At 43.8% G+C, this 23273-nt stretch overlaps 1 protein-coding gene across 1 annotated transcript in view; it reads left to right on the top strand.

Annotated features, from left to right (window-relative positions):
- Nucleotides 1-23273, top strand: part of LOC131261967 (ecdysone-induced protein 74EF-like) — a 44711-nt gene that overhangs the window by 236 nt on the left and 21202 nt on the right. The window contains exons 2-5 of the mRNA XM_058263847.1: nt 726-1450; nt 18836-19179; nt 22026-23006; nt 23087-23186. Coding sequence (XP_058119830.1) covers nt 19006-19179; nt 22026-23006; nt 23087-23186 — 1255 coding nt within the window. The 5' untranslated portion in view covers nt 726-1450; nt 18836-19005. The remainder of the gene's footprint in view (nt 1-725; nt 1451-18835; nt 19180-22025; nt 23007-23086; nt 23187-23273) is intronic.

Below are 23273 nucleotides of genomic sequence, written 5' to 3'. Positions count from 1 at the left end.
CTACCATCCGGTCGGGCGGAAGGTAGCGTTTCGGGAGGGTTGCAAAAGTGAAATAGAAGCTGCAGAAGTGCAGTGACAGTGGTCAAATAAGCGCAGGCGAGAAAAACGGAACGTGAAAATCGATCGTGTCGCTCGGAAAGTTGCGTGCTTGTTGTTCGCTCTTTCGATCCGCTTGGTGGCCGAAAGAGAAGCCAAACGTCCCGCAAAGATGGCTGGGTTTCCCGGGGGCAGCTAGTAGTAGTGTGTTTAGTGTGCTGCAGTTTCCTTTCGCTGCTGAGTAGTTAGCCCCATCAGAATCTTGCGATCACCGTCCCATCATGGCATCGACGATAATAAAATCGAAAGAAAACGCGCGTGTGCATCGCGCGGCGCGTTAGCGAGCAAACGTCTGCTCGTGTGTGCGTGAGGCGCGGTGTGAGCGCGTAGTACTAGAATTTTTGACCGTTCGCGAGAAGAAGAAGAAGACGAAGAGGAGCTGAAAGTCCCTCAGTTTCTCTCTCCTTCGCTCTCCCGAGTTCTATCCCGCTTCTTTCTTCCCTCTTTTGATTGATTGTCCACCGCCACGTACCCTTCCTCTTGATAGTTTATTTTTCCACTCCTCCCTATGAAAGCATCGCAAGTAATAGGTTATGCAAAAAGAAAACGGAGCAAGCCATCCTATCCTACACTCATCTCAACCATCTCGATTCCGGTTGCGGACAATAATAGCTCTTCTTTAATTGCAGCTCCCCGTAGAAAAAAAACAATGCAGCCCAGCCGAAATTGAATGAAAGCCACCGTGCGTGAATTCTGAAGCCCGTGAAAAATACCGTGGGGAAAACCAACTCCCTCGAACGGGAAGGTGAAATCCGCGACGAAAAAAGGTCTCGTTCGTCGTTTGTGCCGAGTGCGCGTGCGTGCGTGCGTGCTTGTTTTCGGTGAGTTTTGCGGTGTGACGTGCGTGTATATGCGTATGTGTGTGTGTGTTTTGGAAAGCGGAAGGGCCGGTAGTGGCCCGCGACGGGTGCTGTCGCGGTGTTACAAGAAAGGTATGCGCGCGCGTTGCCGTTGAATTCTTGTGTGGTTTGGCGTACCTTTGGCAAGGATTGGACGCGCGCGCGTGAGTGTGTGTGTATGTGAATGTGTGCCCGTGGTTTTGCATCCATCCGCGAGGAAAAGGTGCGAGCAGTGCATTTACATTGGGGCAGCCATTCCAGGTTGCGGGGAAGAACAGCGAAGAAAAATCTAAGAAAAACACTACACGAGAAAAGAGCTAAGTTTGCTTCCACGAAACAGCGCAGAAAAGTTTAAACATCAATCCGACGAGACGCCCGAAGAAAGGGATAGAGGGCAGAAGTTCTTTCATCCAGCCGCCTGCCCACCCGTTTGCAGCTCGCCAGGGGCGGCGGGAGAAAATTCTGTCCCCGGAGAAACGCGCCGTTCTGGGGAAAAGATAAACACAGTTCTGAAGGTGAGGAAAAAAATGCTAGCTCTAAGCAAACAGCCACTCTTCTTTATCACTTAGTTTTTTCTCTTCTCTTCGCCCAAGCTCCATGGCAACGATTCCAAGGGCTCTTGCATCGTTTGATGTGTATGCTAAGATAACATGGAGCTCGTCCGCCCTGGATGTGGCATATCTTTCGCACGTTTGATCTGGACGCATCTGAAACAAATGATTGATAACAATGCGTAATAGTCATGACGTTTCGTGACGGAAGTTTTCTTTCCGCTTATAAAGCATAAAAATGCAAAAGCGATAAGTAGGGCACAGGGGATTGCTTGGATTAAGATCAGAATCCGTTCGCCTGCTATGTTTTAGACTAGCTTGCACACAGAACGATTCTGCAAATGCAAATAATCAATTTCAAATGTTTTTTTTTAGAGTAATCAAACAAACATTCCAACCCTGCTTGGCCGAGCGCGGGGAACGTGCAAATCTTAATTATCTCACGTTGGCGCTACTTTCTAACATCATTCCCCCGTCATGACACTCCGTGCTGCCATGCCCCATGCCTTTGGGTACGGGTTGCAAACGGGCACTTACCAGCACGTCGTACGGCGTAGACATATGGGACATACCTACGTAATAGCGATATCAAGCGCAACCAGCCGGTTTAAAGTTCTTCGGCCCGAGTTTACGGACCAACCCCTTTCCCTGTTAGGTCCTTTCACTCGAGGTGCGTTTTTTTTTGTCGACCTAAGGGGGAATTAAAGAGACACAGTTTCGTGGATTTAAACGTGTGTTGCAATCTAGTTTTGTAACTGTATTAATCCCTTTTGCCACCCTTGTCCAAATATTTTACTAACATGTTTAAATTGATGGTGCATATGTGGTACAGAAGGAAGGCGAGACTTTTCAGTCTTATATATTGTTTAACGAAATAGATACCTCAGTCTCTTAAAATACTGGTAGAAAAAGGGGTTTTAAAGCTGCTTCGATTATGATGATTTTTTGAATTTGTATACACTTTATGTTTAGTAATGAAAATGGAAGATCAATAACATAAAAGCTGTTAATCTTTCATTTGTATTCCTTGCTAAGATTAACATAGATTGCCGTAATCATTATTTCTGCTCAGTATTAATATTGATAACACTGGTGTAGATAAAATCTGGGAAAATTTAAGAGCAGTAAAATGACAAAGAAAATTTCTATTGAGAGAAAATAGCAATGTTAGCCATGAACGTTCAATGGAAGAATGCCTACTGATAGTAAACAAGTATAGCAATAAGTCAGTAAAAAATGTACAGAAAAGTAATACAAAATTTGTTATGGCATAAGTTACCAAATTTGTACGAGTATATAATCGATGTCAGACATTAACCCACCTGGTGTTGGTACTGTTTGGTGATATAAATTCAAACTTCAAACTTATCCTATTTGCATCCATATCGGTAATGATGTAGGAATGGATTCCCACAGGATACTGCAAGTTTGTTATTCCCTCCACCCCTTCCAAGACAACTTTTCCCACCGTTTCCCTGCGCTTTCCACACCGTGAGGCATGCTGTAGTGTTTCAAATGTGACGTTCAACTTTCGACCCGAAGTCGTTGTCCTGGGTTTGGGTGGCCCTATTTGCGTCAAAAAACCAACCTCGTCACCACAGCCACGAGCGTATAAACCGTGCGATGGCGTGCGACCGAGAACCTGTTCCGATTGAGCAACTCTGCTCCCCCCAGAGTGCGGCCGGGCGGTCGGGCGGCATTGAACGGTGGAAATATTATCGAGACTTGCCCAATCAAGGGGACGACCGGAGGGTTTTGCGTCACTCCAGTCGACGGGAGTGTCCCCGGAGTTCGGTGTGGTGACCGGTTTTACGATGCCGAGTTATCCTGCCGTCTAGCGAGATCCGTTCGATGACGTCCGTCCGTGGTGTCGCATGTTTTTGAGGTTATTTATTGGTCAAGCCGAATGAATGTAAATGAGTTGCAATATTATCTTTCCACTGGCGAAACCGTTTAAACCATCGCCATAAAACTTGCCTGCCCAGTCCGATAAGGAAAACTCTTTCTAGGAAAATGGTAACGGGGTTAAAAACGAGCCGATGAGCCCGCAGACGTGGTTCCTGGAAGATGCCGTCTGTTCTTTTTCGTGGCGACACTCTGCAACGGTCGGTCGTATCCATCGCAAAGTTAAATAATTTAAATTTGTCTCAGAAATGGGTTGCTGGAATGGCTGGGGAGACACATTTATCTAAATAAGTTAGTTTAGGCAACACTCTTTTTCCCCAAATCCAATATGCTCCTCGTTATCATTTTCTCCGGTGGTCGGGAATAATCGTCGTATTTCCTCTCATCTGTTCCTTCCATCATCCAGATGCTGGGCAGGTTGGTTTTATTGGTCCCTGAAATGTTCGAAAGAGCTCCCCGTTTTGCCTCCGTTGCTGGTGTTTGTGCAGATTTGTCGCCGTGTACGTCGAGGGGTGCGGGCTGGATGAACTAAATAGATGGCCAAAAATCTCGAAAGTTCGCCACACTGTTTATCATTTCGCTCGTAAACATCGTTGTTCGATATTGCTAACCCGAACGCGGGAGGAAACCACCAAGAGGCGAGGGTGTGTTGTTCATCTGTTTCCCGCCCAACAGTGCCGTGGTTCGGGGTGAGTCATTCATATCACCCCCGCGCACTCTAACTTTTACTTCCCCCCGCCCCCCTCGCCCCCTCCCCCTGTAATATTGCATCACGCCAAAATGGCAACGGCTCTCTAGGAAAGATATCATCATCGCCGAGAGCGGGTGACGTGTGCTAAAGCGGGTATTTGTATGTGTCCCCCGCTTTCGTTTGCTTTGTGGCGGTCAGTTTTTCAACGATAATTAATTTAAAAAAAGGAAAAAGAACAATCAAATATCGCGACTGAATTCTGCCTGATTTATTCTATCGTTTTCGTGTTCGCACGGAGAAACGAAAGAAAGCATCCTAAAGCAGTGGACAGTTAATAGACGTGCATCTTTATGCACCTTTCCGTCGATGTTTTTCCAGCAAATTTGGGGGTGTGGAAAAGTAAAGCATCCTGCCTTTATCTTCGTCAGATTTGTTTTATTACACTCTTTACAAAAGACGTTTTATGATGATGATGACCGACAGAAAATCCTAAACCGTGATCGTTTCACTGCGATGGCTTTGGTGTGGTTGATTGCGATCTATTAATTTCTGGTTTTCTTTTCTCTCTCACGCGAACGAAGCGAAGGATTTTGAAATAGTGAGTCATTTCCTTCCATTTAATGCTGGGAAATTCTATTATTTTTTGAGTAATTGAAAAGAAGCGAGATTGTGGATAAACCATGAACGTACATAGTTTTTAATTTTGTTTTGTTTTCAGAAACGTCGATTTTAACAATGTAATTTCTGTCATAAACTAAGAAATCATTAAACATTCACGCCCATCGAGATTTCTATGCTAAAAACTGTCCAAACATTCCTCCATCTTGTGGTGGGCAGCAACCTTCTCTACCGGTTTCAATCGGTCGAAAGGACATTGGTCATTCTCTTCCCCAGTGTGGAGCTCTACATACGATCCCCAGCATATTGCAGCTGGCAATAAATTAGAAATTCACCCAAACTTTTCCCCCCCTCCCAGCAGGGAAGCGGCGGAGTGCGTTCGTTCTATTTCCTATTCGGTTCTAAAAATCGATCGTCCTCCGGATCAAAAGGACAAGAAAATGGTAGAAACGTGCAAGAGAGACCGCGGACAAGTGAAAGTGGTAAAATATTTGTGCCAGAATCCGTTACTTCCCGAATGGGTTTCATCTTCCTGTTCCCACGGGGCGATGGCAAAAGCCATCACGTACAAGCCATTGTGCTGCAGTTTTCCTGGAGGATGTGGCTTCATTTTTTACCCCCCCACTCACTTTCTACACTCTCCTTGGAACGGAGGGAAAGTTGGCTCTCTGTAAAAAAGGAGGTAGTTTGGGCAAGATATGCAGCATACCGAAATCCCACCGGATTGTTTACCGAAGAATCTAAATAATCTATAACACCACGCGTATAATTCAAACCCTCTTTCTTCGTTGGCCAGGCTCAAGGCGCATGAAATACAGCTTGAAGGGATTGCTTTTGTAGGATTTTGTAAAAGGAATGATATTGAATGCAGTGCAGCGGAGTTTGCCTTAGGAAAATATGCCTCAGGGTGGAACTGGCCCTAATGGCTATTTAAAAGTTTCCCAGCCTTATTTCCTGCAAGGAAGGATTATGCGGAATGTGGCTTCCAATGTTGGATGGAAATCGGTAAAGCCCGCAACGAGTGGTGGTTTTATCTATTAGCAAGCATTTTATTTTCGAACAATATTTAAAACTTCTCAAAGTCCTTCCGTTTTTTAGGTTTTTGTTTTTTTGAAGAAATTTTTTAATAATACTAAGTGGTAAGTGGAAAACATTGGATTTAAAATAAACAATAAAAAAATGGTATGGATGAAGTACTTCGTCTAGATTATTTGACGAAGATTGATCAAACTACTCGAATATAAAATAAATCAATTGCACTTTGCCATCCGAGCTCTGCTGTGGCTGAGAGGAAAACCTAGGGTATACGTTACGCTGCCGAACGTAGCCGTGACTTTCCATTTTGTACAGTTGGAAAAATCAAATAAAAATCCCTTAAAAGCCAATCAAGCATTCCTTCACTATTGATCCCTCTCCCTCTTCGTCGAAGGAAAAGTTAGGAGAGTTTTGTGTTTCCCGCAAACGAAAATGGATCAATTTCTTTCGGACTCCCTCGTCGCGGTACGGTGTCCTCACCGCCTCGCTGGAAATCGGCCGCGATTGTTGGTGTTTGTGCTAGGGTGGTATTTGTTTTTCCAAAATTGATCATCTTCTCGCACCCCACTCGCTGCGCACCGCGTCGTTCAATCATCCTCAACTTATGGCGCCCAAACAAGAAAAGTCTAACAAAAATAATATATTGGATGTGGGTCGATAACGCAAAAAGAAGTTACGATTGTTTTATGACTGCGCCGGGTTTGCCTTTTTTTTGCCTCTGCTCCCCTTTTACCCGGGGTGTGGGATGAAATGTGTGGTGCACGTGGTGGGTTTTATGAGTTCGTTTGCTGCTGCTGCGACGACCACTGCTGCTGGTGCACGGTCTGGATGCGGCGATGATTCATGCCCCTCACGGTTGATTCGACAACTTATGCTTTTCATTTCCTTTTGCTCGATGCGCCATCTTCGCTCCCCGCGGTGTGATCATTCATTCATGGATCGCGGGTCCGTTCTGCGCCGATGTTTGTGTTTGGGTGCTGGTCAGGGTGAGCAGTTTCATGGGCTCTTGTATGTGGGCTTGGTTGCGCTTGCGGAGTGTAGTTGGATCATGAGGGAATGGAGTGGCGTCAAGTTACTCGGCAAGGGGAGAATTACCAATGGGAATGGTTATTTGGTTGAGATTTTTTAACACCGATTTATTAATCCGTTTTCATTTTGAATTCTTGTTACGTGCATTACAGTTTCGTTTCGTATTTCTCTTACGTGTTTCGATTTTGCTAACTAAATAGCTGCTCCTCATTTTTGTATATTAATTCATCTCTTTTAACACGTTGACTGCCATGTCACCCTAAAGTGCAGGCGGTGACAGCAGAAATCGGTTCTAAAAAATTTTGACCCATAAATAAATGAAAATGCAACATAAAAATTATAATAATATTTTATATCGTATCTTTTATAATGTTTTAATTCTTTGGGAAGCTAAGTTTTTGCTTAGCCTTCACAAATAGTTGGTTTAGTAAATGTTATAAACAAAATTTATTAAAAAAGATGGTACTAAAAAGTGTGCTAAAAACGCTTGGCAGTCAATGTGTTAAATAACATAACTAAGGAAAAAGTTACAGGGTGTAAACCGCCCTTTTAGATATTAAATCCTTTTGCATAAATATCTTGAGTCAATGAAAAAATCATAGTGCATTGTAAAGTTAATCACACTTGAGTTATTGAACCCCGTTATTTAGTATTTTCATGGTCTGTACGATTGCATTTTACCAAGTTATGATGTCAAAACAAAAAAAAAAAATAAAATAAAAATAACTAGAAATTTGTGATGTCTTCAGGTCCCAGAAGAAAATAAAGCACATTCTTCTTGCCTTTTTTAACACTTTCAACTATTTTTTCCACAATGCTGTGTTGAACAGTATTTAAAAGTTCATTCAACTTACTTACTGAATCATTTTAAATGTAAATTTGTGACTCACCGCTGCTATCACTTCTTGGTGGAATTTGATTGAATTCCAATGAACCCAGGGAAGACAGCCTGATGAACCTTTACGAGACATTCTCCTTCCAAAACGGGTTTTCGTTTGCCAGATCCTCGCTTATGCTCTACGGCCATAAACCATTGGGTCCGTTTATGCGCGTTGCTGACAGAGTTGTGACTCTTGGAGTTTCTTTCTGTGGCTCGAATGAAGCATTTAAAAGCAGAAAAAAACGTTTAAGACACAAGATACTCCAGCGACGAACGATGAATGTACGGAATTTATATATTTTGATGAATATATTATAATAGGCAATATGTTGTTCCGTCGGGACGGGAACACGGGGAGGATGCAATCTAAACAGATAATGATAGGTGCTGCGTCTCGGTTAATCGATGCCATAAAATGTCAATAGCCGTTGGAAGTCGTTCGCCTTGCTCGCCCGCCAGCAGGCCTATTAGTGGCCTGTTGCGCCTACCCATGGGCAGGTTGCATGCCAGGTTGCATGTGCATGCATGCCCGCGGGCCGAATGCACCTCGGTGTGCATCGTTGCTCAACACGCCAACACGGGAAATCGGTGGGAATTCGGATGGTACCTCTTATCCTCCGTCCTCACGTCCCGGTGCCGATAATTATCCGATTAATATGGGGTCCCTTTGGGTTCATGCCCTACCCGCTCTCCAGTGTCTCATCTTGTTTTGCCCCTCTTTGTTCAAAGCCATCGAATGTAAATTAACCCCCCCATGCTTGGCTGGATGGGTTTGTAGGAGGGGGAGAGTTCATGTTAACAAACTAATCAATTTTCGCCCACCCGTTATCACCTGATGGAGATTAGGAGCTGAATCTGCCGTTGCCACCATCCGTACATACATACGCTTTTGTGCACTATGGGGAGGGTGTTGTATTTAGCACCTCCTTAACGTCCCATTTCACATCGATGGAATATGGTATTGCGGTTCAAAGAAAAAAAAGGAAAAATTCACATATTTCACACTCGATTTAAAAAAAATATTGCCATAAATAATTAAGGGATCCACCTCCGTTCAACATCTGGTTACCACCCGGAAGAAATGACCTTAACCTCTCGGTGCTAAAACGTCGACGATATTTTAATTTCTTCCCCGGCAAAATGTCAATCCCTTTTATCATGCAGATGTAATACGCTGTCAATGTTTTCCGTTATCGGAAACGTGCGTCACCCGAACCTTAACGAGCACAGCACGATGGTGGTTCAAAGTTCGCCATTAAACATTCATCAACCCAAAACCGGGTCGTGGCGGCGGTGTGTGTCGTGTTTTCTTCGATCGGCCAAGGGAACGTTTATGACACCACCGATTGTTTCTTATCGTCGTTTTGTAACAATAAAACCAATCCACAGCAGCTGGCTGATGGTTGGTGCTTTGGTGAGCGAGGATGTGCTATAATAATATTGCTGCTGTTGCTGAAGCTGATAGGGGCATGATCATGTTTTTTCAAAGAGAAATTTTACACCAAATAGATGGTAACACAAAATTAATAATAAATTGAAAGCATGTTTTTCTTTTATCGGAGTACTGCATCCGTTGCGTCGAGCGACGTTCTCCCATGTGTTGTTATGTCGTTGTAGCTTGCTGCTAATACCCTTGGAGAGTATCGTTAATCAATTAACAACATCGCAGGTGTTGACTGCATGCATGGTGGATGCTCATTTTGGTTTTTTTCTTCAAACCATTCAAGTACCTCGCCGGTGCTTTACTAATGAGCGCCATCTGGGGTGAAGATGAAAATCCCCCTTTCGACGGTCGTATCGACGAGCCTTGGCGTTAGACGCGGGAAACGTCACGAACAATTACAGCGCCCGCCTTCTCTCTCTCCCTCTTTTCAATACATCACCAATCGCTATCAGCAAGTTTATTGGGGGTAGATTAAGCGGAGCTCGGTGTTCGTAGCTCGAAATTATTCTAATGTGGTTGAAACAGCTTTGAGAACTACTTAACACTAGCACTACCACGATGTTGACGCTTGAAACTCAATATTAAATAGAAAATTTTATTTTTGGATGCATAAAAATTAACATTCCATTGGATGTGTGAAAGTCATGCATTAATTAATGGTTTATCCTTAAGCAATAAATGTGATTGAAAAAGTAACGAACCGGTCAAAATGACTGGTCCGGTAGTTCTAGTGTTAAATAATATCCTTGCACAATAGGCTCGCAGTAGGTAAAAGTAGGAATGATAATAAACCAAAAAACCAAGCTCAGATAAAAATGTTTGACCTGGATCTTCCAACCTTAGAGTAATCGATAATCCTATCTGAAAATATGGAAAATATTAGTTTTCGTTGATTTGTCGAAAATATTCGTGATGTTTTGTGGGATGATACGAAACAAACATCACGAAAGCGTACAGCATGTAAAGCGCAAGCGTTTTTACAATCAATTACATCAATGTTAATATTTGTTGCCTCTGTTATAATTCTAACGTAATACTCACCAAAAAGTGTTCAATGATTAGTATTCAATGGGATTTCTAGAATGGATACAGCTTCATCAGGCAAAAACTGCTCACTTATGGCTACCTAAGTAGAAATAAGAAGGAACAGATAGATTTTGAAATAACTGTTGTTTGAATGATTAACATAGTATAAACTTTCTATTAATCAACAAAATCAGTACAAACTTCAGTTATGATGCAAAGTTTAAGGTGTCCTGTTGTTTATATAAACAAATCCCACCGTGCAATGAGAATTGTTCAACGCGATGTACAGTATCTTTTTGTCGTGGGCGTTTTGGAATGGATACCTTTCAACAATGTTGTAATACATTATTGCTCTAGTCCTTAGTTGCCAATGGAGTGACAGAATGGGGGCAGGAGTGGGGTACGATTCGAAGAACAAGTGTATTAATGTTAACTCTCCCGCTGCCGTAGCTGATAAGTCGGAGCTCCATCATAATCATACCAGCACGCGATGTCACGTTCGTATGTCTTCAGAGGTCTTGAACGATTGAGGGTTTTTACACGACAGCTAAACTAAACAAGTAGCTTTCTGTTTTATATTTACTGATTAAAATAGTTCAGTTACAGTTTTACCAGCAGAGTATTTAAATATTTTTAATAATTTAACTTGTTTTTGACAACGCTACAACGTTTTATTCCGAATGTTTCTTGTTTCCATCGCTTCTCCGATCGATCGTAGGCCACTTAATTCGCGTAGGTTAATGGAGCAGAGGGTCTTTCCTTTTTTTCTCGTCGTCGTCGTTCGTTGTAATTTGCTGATAATCTTTCCGACGATGCACCAACACCACCGTAGCTCCTAGCATCACGTTACAGCGACACGTACGGCGGTACCCCATGGTTGCCTCCTATTTACGGCGTACGGCGGATGGAATCGCGTTTCTTTCCCTCGGAAACGCGTGCTCCCCAGCCGATGCCGATGCCCGCGACGACGCCATACCGATGACGTCAACGTCGGCGTTAGTGGGTTGGGTGGGGGCGCGGGGGGGACTGTCATGACTTAAGCCAGTTTGTGTAAACCTCTCGGGACGGCACCGGAGAATCGTATTGGGGCGGCTTTCGGGGTTGTGGAGTCGTTCAACGTCGCTCATTTTTCAAGGTTTCACCCCATCCTTCTGCTCGTGCGACCCCCCCCCCTCCCCCTCTCTCCTCACCAATCATTTCTTCTTGCTTCGTGCAGTCGTTTTCTATCCAATCTAACTCTGACATCAGGCCTGTGAATTCATTTACAGCATCATCACAAAGGGGATGATGATGGGAAAAGCCCGTTCGACGGCGTGTCTACTCGGCCTCTCGGCCGGGTGCCCGGGGGAGAGGGAAGAGGTGGGGGAAGAGGGAAAGGTTGTGAAGCATTTAAGAAGAAGAATTTCGAGATCGATTGGATCGCGCTCAAGCCAAGCCGTCCGAGATGAGCGCACGCGCCCGCAAGACTCCTCGGACTCGTTGAGGTTTCCATCTTCGGCGGTTCTTAGTTCTTGCAAGTGTTGCGTCTCTCTTTTCCATGTTTCCCGTTTCCCGGCGATTGCGCACGGCGGCCTTTGACTAATCTCGTTTGCCAGCGATCGGATCGAAGCGGGAAGTTTCTTCTACACTGGTGTGATTGGATTGGCGGTTCGATTTATGGGTGAACTAATCGAACTCCTCCGTTTGAATTGTGTTTGGTGGCGATGATCATCGGGTTGAGAAGTCCTGGTTGGGGGTCGCGGGTGAGATCTAAGGTTCGCTCCTCGTTCCAACCATAAGTGTATAATAACTCGAATAAGTGAGCTCCAAAGTGTATCAGTATCGTTTATCGACGGGCCTTGGAAAGACTTACTTGAGCTGGTAGCCAATGACGAAGCACTCAAGTATTGAACTACGAAATACCTTCTTTTCTCTGGCGATAGATGCTTCTTTTGGGTGGTGAATTCTGAACATTCTGAACTGTAGTGAACTGTACTGAACATTTTGTTGTTTCTTCATATTTAAAATTTATTTACCACACTTGTAAGTAAGTAAAATTAATTCTTTTGCCATTGGAAAACAAATTCTTTTGGAAGGACTTGATGGAACATGTGCTCATGAAAACTCAACCAGCACAAATGGTACGATGGTGGTGGGCGGTTGCGCCAAATCCGAATCGGAGTCGGTGTCATCAAAACACACCACCGGTTGCTCCTTCCCACAACCCTCTCCAACCATCAGGGTTATTTATAAACGCATAATAAACTTTTATTTTTGTTCCTCCATTTTACTTTCAACCATCGTGCGGGTTGTTGTACGTTTTTTATTGATATCAGCTGCAGTTCTTGATGCCGATTTGTTTGAGGTTGGCATTGGCAGAGGCCACCATCGGTTATTTTTACGTAGCATCGTGTTCTCTGCATCGGGGAAGATATTTTTTCAGAAATTGTACTCTTAGGACGAGGAACACGTGTTTTGGTACTGTTTTCACTTTTGCGAGGATTTTTCAATCCGTAGATTATTCTTTCTTAACAGCTAGAAAATTTTAATAACCATTTAATTAATACACATTTTATGTTGAGCTCTTGTACCTGTCGTGTATAAACATACTTTTGATGAAGAATTTGATTTATGCAATCAATGTTTCGTATGTTAAGAATGGATTTTACATTCAATTGTTTATGACGTGTATCGAGTAAAACATCAATCATTCGTTAAGTGGGGGTAAAATATACGGCTTTATGATCGTTCCACATTCGATACATACGATCTCCTTCCCACAAAGTCGTCAGAAGAAAGTATGTCTGAAATAAAATTTACGTCCTTTACAATCGTTTGCATTTTACGATTACTAATTTGCATTTTTTCTTCAAAAATAAAAAAAAGTTTCGCAGGCGTTTCCTTTTGCCTTTCGCATAATTTTTGGTTTTTTTTGCATGCATTGTGCTTCGACACAGACCATTTTATTCGCCAAGCCTGGGTGAACTTACGCATTCGCTGATATAAATTTCGTAATCGTGATCAAGATCGGCAAAACTAAAAACAAGAAAGGTTCACATGCCAAAGAAACGATACCCTCACGATCGACCTCCGGGCGACAGCAAACCATCGCCCCTACCCTTAGAGCCGACCTCCGTGTTGACGTGGTTGATGCAATTTTTGGCCCCTGCTTTGACCGGACATCGGACCAGTTGCCCGCGGGGGCTGGCACCCGAGCATTAATCATAAAATTTGCTTACAAATGTTGCTCTCGGTAGCCGTACATTCGTCCAGTCCTTATCGTGGGTTTGCTTTTGGCTCCCGTTTGTTTGGGCGCATTTCAACGCGTCAGTTTTCCGGCATGCGGCATGAGAGAAGAAAAGGTCGTAATTAAAATGAACGGAAAGGCAAACTGGTACGAAAAGGGCACAATTACCACCGAAACCAGGGTGCTGCAATGGAATGCGATCTGAAATTGAAGGCAATGTTGGAAACCTTCATTACTCTGATCAGTGATCCTTTTGTGTTGCACGATCATTGATAAGAAATTGTTCTCCACTGTTGAACGGGGGAGACATATTTCAACATTGTGTAGCATCGTTATCGGATCTATGTTCGTGCATAAAATAATGCACAATTGGAAAACGATATATTATTAAAAAATAATTAACACTTACTCGATGGTTGGGTGAAACAAGCGTTCATTATTTTTTATATATTTTGAGTGAAAAATATGTAATACATAAATAGGAATTACAACTAGGAGAACTGAGAAAACCCAAATCGTTTCATCGTAGACCCTATATACCACCGTTGTGTTCAAAAGGAACAACACAAGGCAAGCTGTTTTGATTATCATAGATTTAAGATGATTGTCATTAGTGCTACAGATTTCTTTTAGGTCAATCACTTGCTTCAACGTCCCTCGGTGGAATTTAAACCCTTCCGAGCATTTCCAATATTGAAAGAGATGCAAAAACTGTTTGCGTTGATTTAAATCTGTCATTAAATTCATCAATCAGTTTAAGATTCTATTCACTCACTTTTATTCAATTTCCATATCACTAATTGACAATGGAAAAACGGATGCAGCACTTGAAGTTTCCAATCAACCAAGTCTCCTTTCTGGTCGTGAGAGTTATTCACAGCAAAGCTCTCGCTGTACTGCTTCTGGCTGCTTCAGTCTGGAGTTAGGAAAGGATACTTTACTCTACATTTTTACTTTCCCATTTGGAATATTTTTCCTTCAATTTGGAACACATTCCCGAAGACACTACACAAAATCGTAAGAGAGAAAGACATACATTTGAAAAACACTCAATCCATTAGTTTCTTGACAAAATACATTTAAAAATTGGTTTGAAACAACACCCTGGGAGCTTGTTTTTGTGGTATTCGGGAATTTTGGTATATTTGAAGTCATTCACCACTTTCTCACGACACTCCCGTTGACTTCATCGATCGGAAATGCGCGCGCCAACGTCCTGTCGAAAAAACGCGATGTGATGCACTGTGACGCGAACCCGCGAACCCCGTGGTTTTGCAAATGTCGACCGATGTCGTTCACCTTTTCGTTCGCTCGTCGAAATTTTTGACGCCGTCGCATAATGATGACGATGATGATGATGATGATGGTCCCCGGTCCAGCAGAAAATCGAAACCTAGAACGTGGGGAGGGAATGTTCGGTGGCAAACTGGTTCCGAGCGTCATCTTTGTTCCCAAAACGGCGTTCCAGTTTGACACTTGTCGCAAACGGTTGGTGGAAGAGCGGGTTTTCCTTTTCCCGACGGTTCTTTTCCTTTTTTTTCCAAGGCAAAATTTATTTAAAAACCCAACCTTCGTGTTTAAACGGTTACGTCAGAGGCCGCGCCTGGCTTTGGGGAGTGCGAAAGGTGTTTTACTGCTGTTAGTAACGCTCCATAATGGCGTCATGTACCGATTGAAAAATTTCCCGGTGACATCATGGGGTGCCCTTTTTTCCGTTTAGCCGTTTGCCACACGTAATGCTGTCCCTTACCTTGACTTTCAAAGTTGGTTGTGACCTCTGTGAACTGGACTAAACGCAAATGGCGAGCCTTTTGCCCTGCGCTTTCGGTGCTTCGTCGTTTTCCCATCGTTCTATCTCTCGCATCGTTTGCATCGTTCGCGTAGGCCTTCCGTTTTTTTTCCTTCCGCCCTTCTCCCAACCGCCCCTGCTGTAGGTGTGGAATTATTTTAGATACACTTCGGTCCTTCTCCCCCACCGTGCTCCACGCTCTGGGGACCCCATTTCGTTTGGGGTAAATGCCGGAAAAATAAAAAAAAAATGAATCCCCTCAAGAGGGTGTTTTCGGACACACGGTATATAACGTAGTGTACCTGTGGGGGAAGGTGGTAGTACCAGCTGTGCGCGCTAGTATATTATTTATTGTGCATTGTTGTTTTGGTATGGGTATCCGCCGCACGGTCGGCGGAACTCGGCACGTTCGTGCGCTGCCATCGACCGATGTCGTCATTTGTTTTGTGTGCTTTGCATGAACCGCGAGCTCTCCTACTGGTTTGTCCTTAGGGTGTTTCCTTTTTTAGAAAAAAAAACCCCGCATGACATTGAATTCTGCCACCAGCTCGGGGTGAGATTTTTTTTGTACGAAATGAATAGCACAAATTTTCCTCAAACATTTTTTCCCTTTCCCTTTAAATTTAATTTACTTTAATCAGCAGCAAATAAACGTGGAGCCAGATGTTGTACGTCTCCAGCCCGGCTGCAAACAATGTTTGTGCACATTTGGGGATGGCAACAATCACGCTCGAATTGACGACAGTTACTGTCCGTGTGTGTGTGTGTGTCATTTGCGTGACTCAATTGTTTCGAGTCAATGTAGGGCACGCGTCGTTGAACGGGTGTGTTCACGCCTCAACCCACACGAACACGCATAAATAAGTGGATGCATTACAGCGCCATCAGCAGCATCAGCATCACGAGAGTGTCTAGCAGTTTATGTTTTCTTTTTTGTTTTATGCTCCAAAACACCCACCTCCTTAGGGGTATGTTCAACGAGCGTGGGCTGGTTGGAGGTGTCTTTTAAGTAAATTGTGCATAACCGTGTTTGCAGCAGCATCGAGAAAGTTCAAATGCATTCAGCACCGCACTTGGCATGACAAAACGGTGCTGTGTCATTGAGGTTTGTGGTTTTCAGAGAGTGGAAAAAAAACCGGTTGGATAGAACACTCATCAGGCCATAATCTTTTTCAAAGGAAAAATACCTTAGAAGTGAGTGTAAAATGTTATGGTGTAATGTAGAGGAACTTTCACCTTTTGCATATGCTGATTGCAAGACCTACCAGACGAAGGTTGTTCTCGTAACAAATCTTTCTAATTTAAACACACTTCCTACGGAAATTCATATTTCAGCAATGGTTACGTCTCTTTGAATAGTCAAAACCCTCCCCATATTTCGACACATGTTTCGGTTTTATCCTTACAGCTCTGCCCCAAACAACGAAGAAAACGTAGCTCGATCGAAGCGGGAGAAACATGCCAGGCGCCGGTCTTTTGTTGCCACTAATTCGATAGTTTGTTTGAAAGTTCCATGGTTCCCCAGGGAGAACCATCTTGCACTAACGACCAGCAGTTCTGTGCCATTGGGCCGGGGCGGTAGTTTTCCCTATGGTTTAGAATGCCACACCACCACCATCCATTAGGGGATGAATGGCTTCCATCGTGTTCGAAGTGTGCAGTTTGGTTTCAACTTATGTGGTTAAGTAATAAAATTCGATATGGCAAAGAAAGGAGCCTGCGTGTGTGTAGCAAGTGTTCTAATGGATATAGAAAACGTGCTTAAAGAAGCTTTGGAAGATGAGGAAATATTTTAAGTGAACAACTGTAACAAAAGCATTCGAAAATGTGCAGATTTTATTTGTTACAGATAAAATTCTTTAAAATCTAAGAAAACGATTGATAGGGTAAGTGCACCCATAGTGGAGCTAGTACCAATAGTGGTTGTAGTGGAATAAAATTCTAGCTCTACGCCGATATATATACAATGGAGTTATTTGTTCTTCTATGAAATGTTCTTTGATCTTCTGCGCAGTGTTAAAAAGATGAACCATCTCATTCCGTAAGCTCCAAAATTCATATTTTCTAAACAGGTTGTCCCAACATGCTGCATTCCTTAAGAATCTATAACGGATATCATGATTTTCTTAAGGGTAGAAATCACTACAAAATCATTAAAACCATATGATTTCGCTACTTACATACTCAAATATAATTGATTTATACGAACTTAGTGCATTTTAGCATAATTTTATTATATTTTTATAGTTTTTACTATAGTGCCACTATAGGCACAAAAACCCAAGTTGTTCCTATAGTAGCCACAGATTTTTTCACAAGTATATTTTAGTTTTATTCCGGTTTTGGCCAATTTAATCAGGTAAATTTAGTGATTTTATGCTGTTTCTACAAAATAAACAAAGCGGAACTGGGGAGAAGGCTCAGCAGAAGAAGCAGAGGAAAGAAAAAAGAAAGCGGGCGAAGGATACGCTATAAAGCATATACTATAGTTTTAGCTGTAATATTCAGAGCATTTTTTATGAATTTAAATTGTACATATTTCGGTAAAACAGAACAGTCTTTTCAATGACAACGCATTAGTCAAGGAGTATTTTACCGTTCTGTTTGAAATATGCTTCAAAAATAAGCTATAGTCAAAATATATTCAAATTTTTTGTACTACCACCACTAAAGGAACACGATACCACAACTATAGGAACCATACCACCATAATAGGAGCAACCGACTAGGAAGAAAAATACGTTTTTTTTCGTGTATTTTGTATGGTTTACGGTGAAAATAGATGTTTTTCAGAAGAAAAGTCATGTTTCGATCATAATTGATTCAAATATGTAGAATATTGTGTTCTTAACACTCATAAATTACACCTATTTGGTATTTACAGTACTAAGTGCACCACTATTGGTACAGTTACCCTAATGATTGATCCAACGTTTGGAGGGCAAAATATTGAACTGAATTGTGAATTTGTTTTCGTTGAGCGAACTATTGTATTTTTCAAAATCTAATGTTTATACAACTTTTCTGTTGCCGTCCTTTAATAAATCTTTAAACAGGACTCATATGTATTTTTTTTTTTATGAGGCACGACATCCCCTAGTGGGACAAGGCCTCTCTCCGAAGAGAGTTTGTGTGACCGAAAGACGGTATATTATAGATCGGAGGGTGCCAGACTCGAGATTCGATCCCACACCTGTGGTGTGGTGTTTCCTTGCGCTACCGCTGCGCCATGGGCACCGACTCATATGTATGACATTCAAAAGAATAGGTCAAACATCTTATTTCTATTATTCGTATATTATCTTTGTCGGTTTTTCACAATAGCAGGAATGTTTCTTTATTGTTTTCAGTTACACTTTACTGGTTATGTGTTTTAAACTCCTTGGTTTTCAATTTTCGTTTTGGGTAATGATAGATGGAAAAATGTATATAAAAGCGTGGAAAATAGAGAACGGTCCTTTTCAGTTACAAACAAATTGTGCAATAAAATATAAAAGTTTTGGTTGTTTCCCAACCACTGCTAAAGCTTCCTAAAATTTGTTAATTTTACCTATTGTTGTTAACCGGTTTATTTTATCACCATTGTAGAAAGCATTAATCATTTCAAAGAATGGCTCACCATGCCTTGGTTCCCAATGCCATAACATATTCAACGCCACAACTGCTATATTGATACTATTTGTTTTTCTCTTTCCTTCCATTTCAGCATTTACCCCAACTTAATGGTGCAGCATTAAGGAGCCCGAGCCAAGGCATCGGTTGGCGGGAAGTTCCCAAACGCCTGCTAGTGGAGCACATCGTTGGGTCTTCCTCTGGCCGACCATCACACCCACCATTCGCACCACCCTTCCTCCACCCCCCCAAAACGGCTCGTGAATGATGTCCGTGCAGCAGTACTGTCTCCGGTGGAACAACCATCAGCCGAACTTCATCTCGGTCTTCTCGACGCTGCTGCACAATGAGAGCCTGGTCGATGTTACGCTGGCCGCCGAAGGACGACAGCTGCAGGCGCACAAGGTCGTCCTTTCGGCGTGCAGTTCCTACTTTCAGGTGAGCGAGGTTTTCGTCCTGTTGACGTGGAGGGAGGGAGGGAGCTTTGGGATGAAGTTGTTTGAATGATTGTTTGCGAACGAAGCCAGGATCGATGGGGCAGCGTAAATGTTTTCGGCTGTACTGTAAAGCTTATCTGCCAAGTTAAGATACACAAATGCTGGGGATATAAATTCAATTCTGTTAAATGCATTTTGTTTCAAGGGTGGAGAAAACCAAATGGAAGCTTACCATAAACAAGTTAAGTTCTTGAGGTTTGAGGTGTTTTATCGGGATTTTTTGTTGCTGCTAAAAAGGACCCTGGCACTCAATTGATTGATTTATCTTTTTCACCGATCCTCCCGGTATTGGCTTTGGTTTTACCTCAAAAGCCCCAAACATTTCCGTTTTTTCTCGCCTATTTTCCAGTTTTGAAAAAAAACGCCAGCAACATTTGAAGAGTTCCTATTTGGCACCCGACAAATGATTGGCGTATGGAGGAAATAATTAAATTTTAGCCGTAATTAAGTGCCGTTTTCGGCAAACCTCCTCCCACGGGTTTGACCAACGGGCAACACTCCCTCCCTTTCTGCCCATCACGAACATTTTAGACGACATTGGACGACATGTTCACTGAAGAATGGCCTGGCGTCCCACAAATAGCTCCAATCAACCCACCCTCCAGCCAGTCTCTTGGTCTCGCTTGTTCTCCGTTTGAAATGGAATTTGCAAGACAACAATTCCATCTCATTTTGCCCCCTCCGTTCGTCCTCGTCTTCTTCACGTCTGGCAGTGTGATGTATGCCGGTGAGCTTCTGTCGAAGTCATTTGATTGATGCCCTGAAATTGAATTCGATGCTTGGCAAGGAAGGACCGCTTCGTTTCGTGTGTCGTCTCCCTTTCAAGGCTCGCTCAGCCGCCAAGACAGCACATTTGCATTTATTTGAAGGGTTCCATTTCCCTCGCTCTCGCAGGTGATGGTGAAAGTGGTGCTTGTGTGTGTTTTTTCCGTTTCGAAAGAATAATTCCGTCTGATATTTTCTTAGGGCCATCCTTCCTTCCTTTCGTGATAATGGGTTGCCGGGTTGTGTTGTCGGGATTAACGAACCAGAAACCGGTATCTTCGCCGTCTGGAGTAAGCATTAGTTGGCGCGCTGATTTCCCTATTGTTCTCCTTTGAACAATTGTAATTTCATTTGGTATTTGTTAACTCTTTTCTGCTTCATTCTAACCCGCCCCATCCTTGCATTCTAATGTATCGTAGAAATTTATTTCTATAAAATGTAGCTGCTGTTGAGTTAGTGGTGTTTGTTTCCCCTAACGGGTTTCGCCGGACGTCAACGAGCACTTTCCAGCGTGCGCCATTTGAACAAACACATATCAGGGACAAACCGGGAACCATCAAAGGGCGGATTAAAACCATTCCATTCGTCGAGCACATCATCACCGTGCTCGCGCGATACATTAAATTAGCATTCCCATGGGGACAGCGCTATCCCGGATAGCGGATCTTCCGGAATATTCCTTCCGCAACACGAAAAGTTCACGCACTGGCGTCGTCGCCGTATAAAGGGTTGGCGTTTAATTAAGCTGAAAACAAAATGGCTAACCCTTTTTCTTCGTGCCAGCGAAGGCGTTCATGCCACGAACGATTTCGTCCACCTCGTCTCGTGACGCGTATTAATGATGAGTATTTGGAAAACACGACGGCCCAAAAGCGCAGTTGGGGCCCTTTTTTCCGGCTGCCATGGGAGCTGTGGAACGGCAAATAATTAATCTCGTTTTCGTAGGCGCATTCGTGTGTGTGGGAGGATGATAAATACGGCCCGTAATAGGTCCGCGTTCATGCGATGGCAATTTCTTTCAATTGTGCGCAAGTGTGTCGAGTCGGTATCGATTTTTGCCGTTTTTTGGTCTGCACTTTGGTGAACTGAAGTTAAACTTTGATTAAACCGCAACCATGTACAAAAACATGGTTTCACACTACTTCCTTAGTAATCTGCTGGAAATTTTACTTTATTTTTTAAATTGAAGGAAATTTCGACTTTGTAAAATTACTTTTAAATAAATTAAATCTTCGTCAGAAAAAGAAATTGTTTGTTTCAACTGAAATAACACACATTTGAGCGATTGATTTCATCAATCAACATTCCTTTTTGCCATTCAGTGGGACATTCAACTTCATTTTTTGTTGTCTTATCAAAAACTACTAAGTCGTGTAGTGTTATGAAAACTCTCTTCGTTGTTGTAAATAGAATAAACTAATTCTTGCTCCCTAGTCCAAACAACTCCTTCCCAAAAATCTGGTGCAATGTGTGTTGTTTTTGTTTTCTTTCCGTTGTGTTTAAGCAATATGCCTTGTCAAAAAAAAAATCCACATTTCTTTTGCATCACAATTTCTTCCCCGCCCATAGATTGGCGTCCCATATATCCTTTCGGGGTGTGAATTATTACCCCCCTTTAGCTATTTTCTTCCACATCTCAAAAGGGATGAAAAGTCGAACCCGAAAGGGTGTAAAATATTGCGTGAAAAATCTCCCGGCGACGCCGCCAGCGGTTATAAGGGGATATGAACGGGGAAAATCTGATCTCACCCTTCAAAAAGGGGACGATTGGAAACGATTTCGTTGGCTGGGAGGGAAAAGGGAGAAAAGTGAATTAAATGGAGGGGGAAAATGTGTCTCAGGAGGGTAGAGTAGGGATGGGTGTAAGGATATGTTTCGCCACGTGTTGTCGTATCGCGAAGACGCGATTTACGGAGATTGAAGAATTTATTGATTTTTGGGTTGGGTTTCTTTTTTTTGGTATGCTGGTGACACACGAAATTAATCTGCGTTGTTTGTTTGTGCTTTCCTGTTTGATTTTAGTCCCTGTTCACCGCCAATCCCTGCCAGCACCCGATCGTGATACTGAAGGACGTGCAGTACAACGACCTGAAGACGATGGTGGACTTCATGTACTACGGCGAGGTGAACGTGTCGACCGAGCAGTTACCGCAGGTGCTCAAGACGGCCGAGATGCTGAAAATCAAGGGCCTGGCGGAGATGCCGGACGCGTCGGCCGTGTGCAAGGCGGACCTGAGCAAGCTCGATCCGTCGGATCTGATACAGGCGGGCGCTGTCGTGGCGGGAACGGCCGGTGACGCGATATGGGGCAGTGCTGAATCTCAACAGCAGCAGCAACAACAGCAGCAGCAGCAGCAAGCACAGCAGCAACAGCAGGCACAACATCATCAACAGCAAGCCCAGCAGCAACAATATCATCACCAACAACAGCAGCAGCAGCAGCAACAGCAACAACAGCAACAGCAGCAGCAGTTGCACCAACAACCCCAGCTAAGGCGATCTCCCTCCCCCCAAACCAACATGTCCCCGGCGGCTCGAAGGAAGCGGTTACGAAAGACCTCCACCGGTTCCGGTTCCCTTTCGACCGAGCGGCTTCAGCAGCAACAGCAGCAACAGCAGCAGCAACAACAGGCCGCCGTAGCTGCGGCGGCGGCTCAACAGCAGGCGGCCGCAGTAGCGGCGGCAGCAGCAGCCGCCGCGGCCGCCCAACAGCAGGCGGACGAGCACGGTGGCAGTGGGGACGGGACCACGCTAAACCTGGTGCCCCATCTGCACATCCAGCAACAGGTCGACAACATATCCTACGGCACGACGACGGCGCACGGGGCGCTGGCGCTGGGAGCCGCGTCCGCTGCAGCCGCGGCCGCCGCAGCCGCAGCCGCCGTTGCCGGCAACAACATCCGCATCATCAAGGAAAGCCCGAGCTCGGATGTTGACCAGCAGCAGCACGAGTCTTCGCAGGAGAGTGTCGACGAGACGGGTCACCATATGCCGAGCATTATCGTACGTAATTTCGTTGTCCACGAATGACGAAAGCTATATCCGCTCCTCCGCTTTACTAACCTCTCCTTCTCCTTCGGCAGAAAACGGAAGACCTGAGCGGCGTGACGCAGACCATACCGATGGACATCTCGACGACACCGACGGCCGTGAACATTACGCAATCGCAATCGCAACACACCGGTGAGTGACGGCCGCCCTGTTCCTCCGGAGGATGCAAGCGAAGTGGCTCTATAGATCCCCACTGCCCATGGCCATGCTCTGAGCCTC

This window comes from Anopheles coustani, chromosome 2 (genome assembly GCF_943734705.1).
Source record: "Anopheles coustani chromosome 2, idAnoCousDA_361_x.2, whole genome shotgun sequence".
Classification (NCBI taxonomy): domain Eukaryota; kingdom Metazoa; phylum Arthropoda; class Insecta; order Diptera; family Culicidae; genus Anopheles; species Anopheles coustani.
This window is presented reverse-complemented; position numbering and strand designations above follow the sequence as displayed.